General features: G+C 39.6%; 1 protein-coding gene across 3 annotated transcripts in view; it reads right to left on the bottom strand.

The window, feature by feature from the left end:
- Window positions 1-2093: 2093 nt before the first annotated feature.
- Window positions 2094-15413, bottom strand: part of prex1 (phosphatidylinositol-3,4,5-trisphosphate-dependent Rac exchange factor 1) — a 98999-nt gene continuing 85679 nt past the window's right edge. For 2 of the 3 annotated variants that reach the window (XM_024292650.2, XM_024292651.2), the window contains exons 31-41: window positions 15264-15305; window positions 14167-14384; window positions 13974-14076; window positions 10458-10601; window positions 7761-7875; window positions 6394-6460; window positions 6207-6251; window positions 5650-5825; window positions 5469-5571; window positions 3797-3864; window positions 2094-3711 (exon numbers count right to left, since the gene is read on the bottom strand). In XM_024292650.2, coding sequence (XP_024148418.1) covers window positions 3669-3711; window positions 3797-3864; window positions 5469-5571; window positions 5650-5825; window positions 6207-6251; window positions 6394-6460; window positions 7761-7875; window positions 10458-10601; window positions 13974-14076; window positions 14167-14384; window positions 15264-15305 — 1124 coding nt within the window. In that variant the 3' untranslated portion in view covers window positions 2094-3668. The remainder of the gene's footprint in view (window positions 3712-3796; window positions 3865-5468; window positions 5572-5649; window positions 5826-6206; window positions 6252-6393; window positions 6461-7760; window positions 7876-10457; window positions 10602-13973; window positions 14077-14166; window positions 14385-15263; window positions 15306-15413) is intronic. The other variant, XM_024292652.2, reaches the window with a different exon arrangement.

Genomic DNA, 15413 nt, shown 5'->3' with positions numbered 1-15413 from the left:
GCCCCACATTGTGGCTCTCTGGCTTGAAGAAAAATGCTTACGGTTCATTAAAAAAATGTAGTTTTGTATGTTTTTTTGAGAGGAACTTTTATGTACTTCTGTCTAAAGTAAAAAACAAATAAATAATATACAGAATAAGACATTCACCGCTGTAATTCAAAAATATTTAAAAGCTACATTTTATAAATACATAGCTTTATGGCCTCAAAACTAGGAATCAAATTATTGTGTTAATCATGAAAAAAATAACAAAAGACATTTTATTTTTTCATTGCATTAATACATTTTTTTTATCTATAACTATTATCAAAGTCAGGGCTGCCCATTCCTGGTCCTCCAGATCTACCACTCGACCTGTTTTAGATCTGCTCTGCCAGCTGCTGATTACTTCAGTCAGAAGTCTCCACATTCTGATTGTATGAACACACCTGCTCCAGGTAATCAGCAGCAAGTAGTACAGGGAGATCTGGAAAACCGCTCTCCAGGACCAGGAATGAGCAGCCCTGATCTAAGGGATAATTCCAGATAAGGTGACCTGGTGAAGACAGCTGTCCACAAATCAAAGGTGAATGTCTAATAAATTCCTGCCGCTTTACAGAAACTTTGTCATTGAAATTGACTTTTTGTTTTTTAAATTTAGCTCAAATTTAGCATTATCTTAGCTAAAAGACCACTGGAACACTGAAAAAGATCAGAAGATGATCGAAGTGGGACGTTAAATGGGAGAACTTGCATCATTAGTGGCGAACTAAATACTTTTTTGCGCTGCTGTACATAAGTCAGCAACTTCTGAACAAGTTTTTAAACATCTCAGTGATGTGTATTATATATTAGAGCCGGGAATCAAACAAAAAAAAAACTTACCGAATTGATCCCAAATCTGGAAAAAAATAATCGCGATTAATCGCTTTTTTTTTTTTTAGTTACATCATAAAATGAAATCTCACGCAAAGTTGTACATTTAGAACGCCTATATTTAACTCTTTGGAACCTAGGGTCTAAAACTCAGTTTTTGTCTAGATTTGAATTTTCAGTATTTTCAATTTAAAAGAGAATCTCCTGCTTATTTGGTATCATTTTAATCAGCACAACCTCTTATGTAAAACTAGATTTATTCAGTCATTTTTTCATGTTATATTCACACACACGCAAAAACAGAAAATTCCTTCTGGAAAAATGGGATTCGTTTTGCTGTCAAACTCCAAAACTGTTTAACAAACTGTTATAAACATAGAATGAAAGTTTTAGTTGAAATTTTTTAAAAACAACAAAATAAACAAAGAAATAAACTAAGTCACACCAGCCAGACCAAAAAATAAGAATTTCTCACTGCTGTGACATTTTTCCTGGAATTTATTTTTTTCTCATAGATTTTCTTTATTGTGTCTGTGAAAATAATACAGACAATTTTTTGGGGAGAATTTTGATCCAGCTGGATTACATGTCAGATGTCAACCTACACAGGTGGGGGCGTGTCTGTCCACTCTGAACTGCTCGCCTCCTGTGACGTTGGTGGGCGGGACTTTCATGGAGAACTGCAGAGTTTCTACAATTTTCAGACAACACTGGTGCTCGTAATTTTAGAAAATTCCTCATCCCAAAATAAAAAAATAATCGGTTTCCTCTTTGGATTTCTAATAGCAGACAGCTCTGTTTGGCTCCGCCCCCCATCGCGGGTGCACTGATGCTGCATTACAGCTGTCAGATGGACTTTCGTTCTTCATCTTGTTTATTAAAATAAAAGATCGCTTTTGTCCAAAAACTACAAACAAGTGTTGTATTATCTCTTTAATTTAATAAATACAAATAATCACAGAATGTAAAAAAAGTTTATCTTAGACGGAGTTTTATTGCGCTGATCTCACAGCTGCGCGGAGGACGCCTGATTAACGCATTCATTACGTTCTATTAATCGCGTGCGTCAACTTTCATAGCCCTATGATTTAGATAAAAAGCGTATCCAATAAAATGTGATCCACACAGGATCCCTGAGATTAAAAAAAGAGACAGGAGGAATCTTCTGCTCACAGGTGATCCAGCAGTCCTGGATCCAGAGACGAGACTCGAAATAACCGCCTGGAAGGCAAAAACAATCAAACTGAGAACATTTTATTTATTCACTAACTTGTTAGGATTCCATTTACAATGATCAATTTAGAAAGATTCGTCCAAAAGCCTTTGTACAGTTGTTTTCAAGCAACATAAAACTGAAGGTCAATTATGTACATTAAAGAAACATTAGAATAATGCAAATAAGAGGCGTGGCCTGTGCCTCTGTCATCACGAAACCACTACTTTATGATATGTAATGCTGCAGCAGTAATATATATACATGACATCGGGTTCAGATATAGAGGAGGATGCAATCGGACAGATGAAGAGTTTGCAGTGGTTCTTTTTCCCGCGCGTTCATTTGAACCTTTTCAATAAATTAAAAGTGATTTCTGAAGAACGCCGAGCGGCCGCAGACGCTCTGGGGATGGAGTTCTTCTGTAACAGTCGTCGGTGAGGCTGTGCTCCAGACAGAGGCAGCTTCTGCTCCCATGCAAATACAAAACGCTTCATAGAACTATATTATTTCCATAAAAATAATCCAATAGAATATATAGCGTAAGGTGTCCCACGCACACATAAAATGAAAGCACAGCTACTGTCCCTTTGTTCACCTCATCCTACTTTCAGCTAACACTGACCGTAACAATCAACGCAGTTCCTGTAGCAACTGCTGCAACACAAAAGGTAAAAGTCCGTTTAAAAGTCAGAGGAATTTTCAGTTAACAAAACTAGCAGAATTCAATTAAAATATTAATAATTTAACACGTGATTAAATATCAAAACCCGTCGTTTAGTTTGTTTTAGAAACTTCAGTCCTGATTCTGCTTTTTTTTTTAGCTTTTCCATTTCTTTCAGTCCCTGATGATAAATTCTGACATAATCAAATTCCTCACATTTAAATAAAATTAAATACACAGACAGGCAGGTTCATCTAAAAATAAAAAATAACTGTCCTGCCGTTGGTCTTTAAATACTGTTCAATATGCAGCTGGAATGACTTTAGATCTTTAATACCTGACAAAGTCTAAGCAAGCTCCTTCTGGACACAATAAATATCGAGGATCCTTCATATGATGCAGTAATACAGTACTCACGCTAAACCTACAGTAATTGCACAGTAACCACATGCAACAAGCCGAGGGGAAATCTTTTCCTTCCGTCCGCCCTTCAGTCCCACTTCCACCTTCCCTCTAAATCTACTCATCCAGCCAACCGACACCAGCCTATTCAAGTGTGCTACTTCAGTCGAGGTCCGAACGCTGAGCCCTGGGGAACACCAGCGCTCAGAGGGAAAGCTCCAGAGCTTGCAGTCCGAGGCAAAGTAGAAAACATCTGGATTTAAGACGACGGTCAGCTACAGGTAGTTTGGTTAATACAGTTAACGATGCGCTCAGCTGAGAACTCATTTGGGGAAACTTTTCATCAGCTGTGGAGTCGCTGATATGAGGAGGAGAACCGATCAGGAGATGCTTCAGTCGTTCATCAGTGCAGAGGAGACCGCCGTGGTCTTCACGCAGATGTTTGGGGTGTGGTCAGTTGCTGTGTTATTGGCAGGGACTCTCTGAGGGAGGAAATGAGGCGAGCTGCACCCTCGTCTGCCATGATCTGAAGTTCTACAGTTCTCCGTCTGACGGCGGCAGACACAGCCGGAAAAGCCTGCAGAAACAGAGCTTCAGGTGAGAGGAATCTGTGCTCCGTGTACCACAGACACGAGCCAGGGCGACTGGAAATGACGGCGTACCTTGGAGCTGACGGAGGCATCTGGTCCATTACCTTCAGATTCTTAGCAGACAGCTCCACTCGAGCTCCCTGAGACAAGAGAGGATTCGATCAGCTCCACAAATCACAAACAGCACCATGATGCTCTGGTTGAGCATCATCCTCTCCTGAGGTTTTAAAATGAGGAGTACTTATAGAGAGTGAACTATACAAGCAAATAAACAGCTGCAGAGAACTCCGTCTGCTGGAGGAGTGGAGGCTTTGGAAGGAAAAGACACTGATCTGATTCAGTCTAAAACCAGAATGTTTCAGAGTATTCTTGATATTCTGAATACTGTGATTGATTTTGAGGCTTTGTCTTCCTTTTTGGAAGTAAAAAGTAATAAAAAGTAAGGTAATTTTCTACATGCGTACAGCTAGAGCTGAACTTTTGTCTTGATTGATCTTTTTTTGAAAGCTGAAAATACATGGTGCTCAAAATGTTTTATCTTGGTAAGCTTTCATTTTTTTTACAATTACCCCTTAAAATACCCCGAAAAACAACAAGTACCTCTTATTACAACAACTATATTTAGCCTTGGGTGCAGTTAAAACACGCGGCCAACATGCAGTAATGTGCATTTTGGCTGCTCCTGTTACATGAATTTCTATCAGTTTTTGTGCTGATCGCATTTAAAACATGTGTGAATAACATCAAGCAAAATAGAACCTGTTAGAATAAAATCTGCTCAAATGAAAAGTCGAGATTTTCAATAAAACATCACAGTAAAAAGTGTCTTTTGCTTGAGATTGAAAAAAAATTCCACCTGTATCAGGAGTGTCAAACTCAATCAGACAGGGGGCAAAATCCAAAACACACCGGAGGTCAGATAAACATGTATTGAACACTCTAAAACTACATTTTTAAAACTTTAAAATTGTAGCTTTTTAACATCATTATGAACTACATATATAGCATTTCCTGTGATAATTCTAGTGTGAATGCTTTAAGCTGAATTATGCCGCTGAAGATGCTGAAATTAATAGCTGAAAACGCTGAAGTTGATAGCAAGCTAAAATATTAGCTAAATGCCAAATTAACTTAAAAAACTTAGTTTAGTCAAAAGTGCTAGCATGTAGCAGGAAAAAATAGCAAAACTTCAAAATAGTCTAAAAATCTTAGTAAATGCCAAAATAGTCCAAAAAGCTGCAGAATGACAATTTTAAAACTTTAAAACTGTAACTTTTTAACATAAATGTGAATTCTAAAAAGGCAGGAATATTATTCCAGAATAAATCAACTTAAACCTTAAATAACTTTCAATATTTTACTCTCCTTAAAAATATATTTTGTCAAAATTATACAAGTTAGAAATGAGCCCAAAATACCATCAGGCCATTAATAACAATAAAATAAAATGATCTGGAGGGCCGGATTTGGCCCCCGGGCCTTGACTTTGACACGTGTGTTAGATTGTGTAAAAGTAAAGATGGAAGTCTGTTATAATAAAGAACGTAATTTATCCAGTTTTTTGTTGTATTTGTAAAATGAGACATTTTCATCTAAATGAGGCTTTTTCACGGCAATTATGAGGTTAAAATATGTAGATTAAAATAGAATGATTATTTACAGTTCATGATCAATCAATCCTAGACAAACTAAAATTCCACGACTGCACTCAGTGTAGACCCGTGTTTGCTGCTGTGACTTTCACCTGCTTCCTCATGATGTCCACGGTCTGCATGATGCAGCGGGGAATGAGGCCGTGGTTCCTGGCCAGGATCATGGCCTGCTCCAGAGTGACGCTCAGAGTGCACCTGCACACAGAAGCGTCTTTAGCACCGCAGGGTCTTCTGGAACAAACACTGATGGAGCTCCCGAGCAGCCGCACTGACCTCTGCATGCCTGTGCCGCACATGGTGATGTGACAGGCTCCCAGCCGGTTGCACAGCTCCGAGGACACGCACAGCACGCTGACGCCCGACGGGTGACCCTGGGACGTGGGGCGCACGTTGACGTAGGACTGCATCAGTCGACAGAGGTCGTCCAGCGTGTTGAGGGGGCGCAGCAGCTGTGACAGGAAGCACACAGTCACATGAAATGAGAAGATTTTAGAACAAAGATTTTCATCTAAATAAGCTACTTTCACTACTGCTAAGTTCTGTAGTAGAGTTCTTATCAAATGTAGTGACTGAAAAGTTAGATGAAAAACAACAAAACAATGACAAAAACATCAATCAAACACAAAGAGGATCAAATTTCTTTGACAAACGATGAGAATCTGCAGACTAAACTCTATTTCAGAGTTACATTTGTTCAGTTTAAACAACAGGACTCCATTTCAGCTACGGTCAGTTTCTGACTCTAAAAACGCCGACGTGTTAAAGTTAGTCAGAGTTAAGGGTGGTGTGGGGGGTCTCGTGAAGGTAGTGGGGTTTTCAGTTGACCTTACTTTGGAAATGCTTGGTTGGAGGTCTCTAACTTCAAGGCCCAGTATCTGTGCTTGCATTTATATTCAGTCACAACATGATATCAAGAGATTGACTTTTGTCAGAAGATCAAAATGAATTCTCAGGCTAAAGAAAACAAATCTATGAAGATTGAAGCAGAAGCTTTGGGACGCGTCCGTGAAGATTTACCTGGTCTATCTTCATCGCCGTGGAGTTCGAGTCCGTCGGGAGGTTGGACTTCTCCAGATAGAAAGCTCTGTTTGAAAAGAACGCCTGGATTAGAGATGATTCTACTTGAATTTTTAAAAAGTGACTCATTTAGTCTGAAATGCAGAAGAATTATTTTAAGAGAAATCGATCTCTTCTACAGTAACAGCTGACCAAGAAAACAAATTGTTGCTTTGTAGAAATTTAAACTATTCAAACTATGTTTAGGGATGGGACCATTTGGGATTTTTTTTCCAGGGCAGAATCAGAAGTTTTGAAACTGTTTCAGTGCCTACACCACATGTGTCAAAGTCAAGGCCCGGGGGCCGGAGCCGGCCCTCCAGGTTATTCTATCCGGCCCTCCAGATCATTTTATTTATTGTTATTATTGACCCGATGTTATCTTGCGCTCATTTATAAGAAAGTAAAATATTGAAAGTTATTTAAGGTTTAAGTTGATTTATTCTGGAATAATATTCCTGCATTTTTTATTATTCATAATTATGGTAAAAAGTTACAGTTTTAAAGTTTTAAAATTTTAATTCTGATAGCTTTTTGGACTATTTTGGCATTTACTAAGATTTTTTAGGCTATTTTGGAGTTTAGCTAATATTTCAGCTACATGCTAGCTGCTTTAGCTAATTTAGGCTATTTTTCAGTTTTTTAGGCTTTTTTAAGTAGAGCTAATCTTTATATGCTGGCTGTTTTGTCTAATTTAAGCTTTTTCCATTTTTTGGACTGTTTTGAAGTTTAGCCATTTTTTCAGCTACATGCTAGCTGTTTTGGTTAACCTAGGTTTTTTTTTTTTAATTTTTTAGGCCAATTTGACAATTAGCCAATATTTTAGCTGGCTATCAGCTTCAGTGTTTTCAGCTATCAGCTTCAGTGTTTTCAGTTATCAGCTTCAGCATTTTTAACTATCAATTTCAGCATCTTCATCTATCAGCACTAGAATCTTCAGCAGCAAAATTCAGTTTACAGCATTCACACTAGCATTATCACAGGTAATGATATATATCTAGTTTATAATTATGTTAAAAAGTTGGTTTTAAAGTTTTAATAAATGTAGTTTTAGAGTGTTTAATAAATGTTTATCCTGTTCAGCCCGCGACCTGAGGTGTGTTTTGGATTTTGGCCCCCTGTGTGATTGAGTTTGACACTCCTGGGTTAAATGGATTCTCCTGATTGTTATTGTTCTAGTAGTTTATTAACTGTTTTGTCCGTAGAGTCTGAGCCAGTGTGTGGTTTCTTTTTACAGTCGGGGTTGTGACATTTATAAATATAAAAGACGTCTCTGGGGGTTCAAAGTCATCCTGAAGTGTGCGAGGAGGTGAAGGCGTGTGCGGTACCGGAGTCTGCGGTAGTAGGCCTTGACCCTCTCCAGTGAGACTGCGTTGGTGCGCTGCTGCAGCTCCTCCATCTCCGTGAACTCTCTCTGAGAGACTCCCTCTGCTCGCTCCAGGGCTGGAAAAGCAAGCATAAAAGCTCATTCATCAACACCCCCCAAAGATTAGCCATCTTCTGGACTCCTGCCTCAAAGATCACATTTTTCATGCCAAGTTCAAAACACTAACACCTAAAACCTTTTACAGATGAAGTAGAATGTCTGTGTTCAACACAGCTCGTCTGCAGGATGCCTCAGGTTCCAGTAGGGGGCAGTGCTCCTCCACACGGCAGGCAGGAAGTGTCTGTTTTTCTGCACCTTCTCTGTGTGCTGCTCTTATCAGATTGTTAGTGAGCAGCTCTTACCCACAGAAGATTAATGTCTCTGTGAAATAAAGCCCTCCATTCACGCGGCAACAATGGAGGCTGATGGGAAACTTAGAGGAGTGAAGGAGAGAGCAGAGGTGGAAGTGGCCAATAAAAGGCTTCGCTGTAACTTAATAAAAGTGCATGAAGCCATCAGCAGATGTGCATGTGTGAGAGGCTGATGGATCTGAGGTGTCTTAACTTTCCATCAAAGCTTTGGTAGGAAATAACTCAGACACCTTCAACTGATGCAAAAATGCAATGTACTCCAGAAAAATGTATTTTACAGGAACTGAAGATCCTTCCATCCTGAGAGTAACCCTACAAAATCCAGTGATGTTTATGAGTTGATTTGTGATCTTTATGAATATAGTAGAGTTAAAATACACATCAGACAATGTATTATTGCTCAAAAATGTCAGAATATTGTTTGATTTAAGTATTAAAGCTAAACAAACGAATGTTCTACCGTCACATAATAAACCTTCAAAGTAAAGTGTTGGTGAAGGGTCTTATTTTCAAAATAAATTATAGAGGTTTATTTTGTTGATGAGAAAGAAAAATGAAGTTCAGTTTGCCAAAACAAGTTCTTAAGATGTTTTTTCCAAGAATTTAGTCAACAGTTTAATATATAATAAATTTAAAATTAAGAACATTATAAAATCTTCTGATCATGTGACATCATGTGACAGGGTTCCTATAAGTTTCTTCAAGTTATATTCAAGGCATTTTTAAGGCCAAGCATGTCAAAAATTAAAACCAATTTCCCATTTTATTCATTTATTCGCACTTTATGATCAAAACTGTAGCTTCTTATCTTGCTTGTGTTCTGCTCCGTGATGCTTTCAAGCTCCTCTTTTTTTTAAACCAATCGTGGGCATTCAGCATTTCGGTGAATAAACAATCGTTTTCCAACCGTGCATTTATGTTTTTGATCAAAATAATCATGGTTGAAAATTAAATGTGAAATGGAGAAGTTTCAAGCAGGTCAAAGTCATATTTTCAAATTCATAAATTCAACGCTTTTAAGACTTTCTAAGACCCGGCAGGAACCCTGTGTGACCGTCTGCTAGCATGGAGGAGAAGTCGTATCGGTCTGAAGAATGTTCATTTAAAGTTTTGGAAGGTTTGTCTTTTGTTTTTTCTCTAAAGATGAAAAAAGTCCGTTTGTAAAACCTGTAGTCTGTTGGAAACACTGGTCAGATGAAAGGACTGTGAGTGCTTTTCTAGTTTTTCTTCTGGTCATGGATCTACCGGAACTGTGGTCACCAGAACTCTGGAGGATGAAAAACTGTGCAGAACATTTTCAGGATTTGTTCCAAAAAAGCAGAGATGTTTATGTTTTGTTTTCTACTGAAGTTAACCAGGAAGTTCACAGAAGTGTGACGTGGTTTACAGTGATAAATACTATCTCTTTTGGAAACTTTGTGCTTATATCTGTTATGTTTAGTTGATTCTCATGTCGTGTTCTATCACAGTGGCCTTGTGGTGGAGTGTCCGCCCTGAAACTGAAAGGTTGTGAGTTCAAAACCAGGCAGAATCATACCGAAGACGCTAAAGATGGGACCCAGTGCCTCCCTGCTTGATGCTAGGTTTAAGTAGTTAGTAGACCTACACTTCTGTTGTTGAGACACACACAGAGAAGTGTGTTTGTGTTGTGATTGTGTGTTTATTTTCATCTCTAGTCTGTTTAGACACAAAAACATGATCACATTTGTCAATCGTGGTGTCTTATTGTGGAAAATTGGTTTTATTTTGAAAATAAACCGGATTTTCTCATGTATCTTGATGTAACTTCCTGTCAGAATTGACGCAGATCACACACTAACTAGACCAGACGCCGAAACGATCTGCTGCACGGCGCCAGCCTTCCACAGAGGACCGCGGCGCTCCACGCCAGGTGTGAACCACACCATGGGTTAACAAGGGCGCCCAATGGGAGCGGCCTCCGTTCCACGCCGCTTCCTCGTCCAGTGTGAACCATTTAGCATGAAGAGGTTAGACTGCGGGGTTAAACCACCAAATGTTTCCCGAGCACGACTGTGTCTGCAGCTCACCACTCCCCCAGGGGAGGGGTTAAATGTGGAGAACACATTTCACACACCGAGGTGCGTGACAACTGATGGGACTTTTTAAAGGGTTTAAATGATGGTGATTAAAGACATGTTAGATGAATTCTCATAAAGTAAAAAGACAAATAAAGGAATCAATCACACATTAGATGTTAAATAGTGTGAATCATGGTTTGATCGGTGAATGGGATCCAGTTCCCTCTCCTCTCCACTTTGCCGTCTTACCTCTAGTGAAGAGGACGGTGTGCAGTCTGAGCCCGCCTCCGTTCTGCAGGCGGCTGGGCAGCTCGCTGAAGTGACAGCTGTCCAGGTACATGGTGACCTTCAGAGCCTGGCGACTGCCCTCCACCTGGTAACACACAGGTGTGTCTGCAACACACAGGTGGCGGGAGGGTTAAAAGGTGGCACAGACACCTGGATGTCCCGTAAGTCAATTAAAACCATGTTTTACACAGAACTTTAATAGAGGGTTTTATTCCATTTGTTTTGTCACCGCTCCCTCCTTCAAAGGTGAGGTACACTCTGAACAGGTCCCCAGTCCGTCACACTCACATTAACACCTGGGGACAACTTACCTAACCTATGACACATGTTTTTGGACTGTGGGAGAAAACCAGAGTTCCCGGAGAAAATCCCCAAATGCACAAAAACAACATTCAAACTCCTCACAGAAAGGTCCAAGCCAGGATTTGAACCTACCTGTGAGGTTAGAATGCTAACCACTACACTCCACATCTATCAAAACTGATGAAAACAGATTATAGACACACTGTATGTCCATTAATCTGCAAGATATTTAAGAAAAATGCTCAGAAATCTGTTTGTGTTCATTAAATAAGGCATTAAAACAACAAATGTAATGTCAATAAAGGACAATTTTAGATTTTTTCATAATTTATTTTGTAAATGTTTTCCATAAAAATGACATCCAGCTGTTTGTTCACATCCTCTGAAGGAAAAATGCTTTGCTCGTTTCAGTATGGCTGCCTCCACGCCTGAAAAAAGAACGTTTTGGTTTAATATATTGATTTAATATATTTTAATTTTCTTTAAGTTGAATTGACTCAAAGATCTGTTTTAGAGTCTGACCAAACTGCTGAGTCACACGATTCTGAGCAGAACAAAAACATGTTAAATTCCAAACTTCCTGTCTGAGTTTGATACAGAAACAATTATTTTACACATTTACTGCAGAGGCACTTTGATTCATAGTTTTAAGTGTAAATTATTTAAATAAATATCTGCTTTACAAAATAACCTACGGCTGAGTTTATCCCGTCTACTGCTGCCACAATTAGTCAACTAATCCACTATTAAAATAGTCAACGACAAATAATTACTAGTGGATTGGTCGTTACTTTACATCATATGGAGTCAGAGTGTAGTAACGTTGAACAAAGTTGTGAGTGTCCAGAACAAAAAATGCACTTTTCTATATTTGAGTCAGTGAGACCGTGGGATGTGTTTTCTTCTTTTATTGTAATTTAATTTAAAAAAAATTGTATTAAGCTAATATTTTAGCAACATGCTAACATTTTGGGCTAATTTGTTATCTATTTGATTTTTATGCTAATTTAGAATTTAGCTTCTATTTTAGCAACAGTCTTTTGACTAATTTAGCTACTGAAGAATTTTGGGCTATTTTGGAGTTTAGCTAGTATTTAAATAACGAGCTAGCTTTTTGGCTAATTTAACATCTACTGAGGTTCTATGGGCTAATTTGGAGTTTAGCTCAAATTTAAGCAACACTTAACATTTTTGCAAAATTGTCATGCATTAGTGATTTTTAAGCAATTTTACTACAATTTTTTAAGAAATTGAGATCAACTTCAGCGCTCTTTCATAGTTCTTTAACAAAATTTCCAGTCTTTTAGCAAATTTAACATTTTGCTAATATCTTTTGCATTTTCAGTAAATCCCTTCAGCAATTAAGGTAAATTTTATCACCATTTTCAGCTAAAAGTTTCAGCATCTTCAGCGACTACTTTCAGCAAAAAGCATTCCCATTAGCATTATTGAAGGTAATATAACGTTTCTAAAGCTAATGATGGTTAAGATGTGCGTTCCACATCCAGTTTACGTACGACCTGATTAGTCGACTAATGATAGAAATATAAATAGTAGAAAAATAATCTGTTAGTAGTCGAATATTAAAATCATGGTTTGTGGCAGCTCTACTCCTCTACTCTTTAGTTTCTTGCAATAAAATTAAGTTGATGTTTTCATACAAACAACAAATTAAAAAACTTTTTTCAGTATTTAGAAAATGTAATTGAACTTAACATTCAGGTACTGAATATTAAAATATGGAAAAATCAGCTTTCTGGTTTTGTCAGATAAGGACTTGAGGCTGAACTTGTGGAGTCAGCATGTGGGACGGATCTCTTCCAGCTGAGCTTCAGAACAGATCTGTGCATGCTCCTTCTGCGCCTTCAGAGGCTCCAGCTCTCTTAGAGAGTGGATATTGACCAGGTGACTCTGACGCTGCAAACAGCACCGCAGCAGATGTGCAGCTTCAGCAAAGATTATTGATCAGAAACATTTTCATAACATCAGACACGAGCATGAATCTGCACAGACATCTAAACGACACACCACTGCCAGTACACAATGGTGAGCTGAAGCATTCAACAGGATGTCTGCAGGAGTGCGGTTTCTGCCCCCTCCCTCTACAGAACTGCCTGTAGGTCTTTTCCATTGAGCGGTAATCTCAGGCGGCCATGCAGAGCTGCAGAGAAGGACGGTCAGGAAAAAGTCGTCTTTTATGTGTTTGAGTTGAGATTCCTGTTAACTGTTTGACTGAACACAGATAGTGGAGTTATTAGAAACACAAAAGCACTCAGCGCTGAAACCTCACAAACGCAGCTCTGCAAGGACGACAACAGAGCTCCATGTAAACAAGCTGGAAGTAAAGCATAACAGGGCTGGTCCACACCTTCTCCTGAACAGGATGACCTTCAGCAAAAGAAGACGCTGCTCTACCAGCAGCCACTTCTTTCAAAAGTTCATCTTTCACAGTTTAGTTCATGGAACTCTGCGTGCTTTCCTTTAACGGCTATAAACTTTGTCAATATTTTGACTAGTTTTGGGCTTTTTTCAGTTTTTTTAGGCTAACTTTGATTATGGCTAATATCTGAGCTAAATCCTAGCTGTGTTGGCTAATTTAGACATTTTGCCTATTTTTGTGGGCTAATTTGGTATTTAGTTAATATATTGGCTTCAGGGTTCAGCTCTTCAGCTACTGCAGGGTTTTCAGCCATTAGCTTCAGCAATTTCAGCTTTCAACTTCAGTGTTTTTAGCTATCAACTTCAGCAATTTAAACTATCAGCTTCAGCATCTTCAGCCATCATCACTAGCATTTTCAGCTGCCACATTTAGCTTACAGCATTCACACTAGCATTATCACAGGTAATGCTATATATGTAGTGATTTTGTTGATTTATCGTATGTTGTAAAAATATAAAGAGAATTAAAAAAAAGAAAATGTTCAGTGTCTAGTGAGGAGTTTACAGCCTTAAAACGTCTTGAATTTCAGTAAACATGAAGATGACGACATTGCAGATTTTACTTTTAGGGGGTACGACAAACAAGTGAACACCGGACTGCGGATTCGGTCATGATGGCTTGTCCTTGCAAGAGTGCCGATGGTTCTAAATCATCAATGCCCTGCATGTATTCTCCAAACAGCTGTTTACTCAGAGGCGGTTAACCCAGCTGGAGGGTCGGGGGGGTAATCTTACTTGTAACGAGACACTCGTCCTCCAGCTGCCGGAAAAACACTGAGACTTTGTCCAAGTCCAACAGAGCCGCCTTGGTGTCCTCCAGCATGGTTCGCTCCTCCTTCTGTCGGCAGCAAGAAAGAGAGGCAGCTTCAGAACAGTGTTCTGATCGGACCATCGTGGATCAAACCGAGAGGCTCACGTCTGAGCTCACCCGGTGAGGAGACAGCGTGGACTGGAAGTGCAGCAGAGCACCGATGACGGAGATCTGCTCCAGCCACTTGCAGCTGGTTTCCTTGCTGTCCTCCTGGTATTCGCCGGCGTTGTTGAATCGCAGACGCAACGCCGTCAGCATCTGCTCGGCCAGCGTGCACAGGGCAGCCGTCGCCGCCTGGCAGAAGATCACATCCCGCCGCAGCTGCAGGGAAGTGTCTGAAGAAGAAGGAAAAGAGATCCTCCTGTCAGATGATGAGGTCACAGCGAGGAGAGGGTCATGTGACGGAAAACAGGTGAGCTGACCACAAAGGCATCAATCGACTGTATCTGAGAACTGGACTGAGAGTGTGTCGTCATCCATTGAAAATTATTTACTTTCTACTCCAACCAAATGACAGTTCAGTCACAGCAGGCTCCGCCTACTTTTAGTGAGGTGTCTGATTGGCCAGTTTATAACTTGAATAACTTGAACTACAAAAAAAATATCAAGAAGATGTAACAAAAAAATGATCAGAGCAAAACTGAATAACAGCTGTTTATTTCTCTGTAGAAGTCTATGGGAATTTGGCTCCTTGGAGCCACTTCCTGTTTGAAACACCAGGGGGGAGTCCAGTACTCATATACAGTCAATGCATTAAACAGAGAGATCTCAACAGAATTCCTCTGTGAAAAAATAAAGGCTCCAAAACAGATCAAATCAACAGAATTTAACACATCAAAACAAATGTGAATTTCACAAAAACGGATCTGGAAGTTCCAGTTTGATTCAAAAAACACTCCAGACATTTGACTTCCTTTAAGGAATCAGCAGGTGGTGTTGACTAAATGTGGCTTTAATTGTTGGTGGATGATCTGATTTGCCTTCAATGTTTCTCAAAGTCTCTCAGACAGAGTTCCAGCTCATCAGATGCTCAACCACTTCCTGTTTGAAGAACGGAGAAAATCTCAGAGCCTTTGATGGTTCAGCTAAGAATCTAAACGTGTGGCTGAGCTTCTATAGATGTGACCCTGTGGAAGACTTTCAGGGAGTCTGTTGCTGGATTGAGTCGGTTTCTGCTGCTTTCAGTGTCAATCTGTTGGGGCTCAAAGACTGACCTGTGCACTTGAGGAGAGCCAGAAGAAGCTGGTTCTTTCCATCTGTTGAAGGGAGAACAGGCTTAAATGACAGACTGACCCGATGTACGACCGTGAGGTTCCAAGGGTCCACGAGCGCTCCACTCACCGTCCACAAACCTCTGCAGGCTC

The sequence above is a fragment of the Oryzias melastigma genome, linkage group LG7, assembly GCF_002922805.2.
Source record: "Oryzias melastigma strain HK-1 linkage group LG7, ASM292280v2, whole genome shotgun sequence".
NCBI lineage: Eukaryota > Metazoa > Chordata > Actinopteri > Beloniformes > Adrianichthyidae > Oryzias > Oryzias melastigma.
This window is presented reverse-complemented; position numbering and strand designations above follow the sequence as displayed.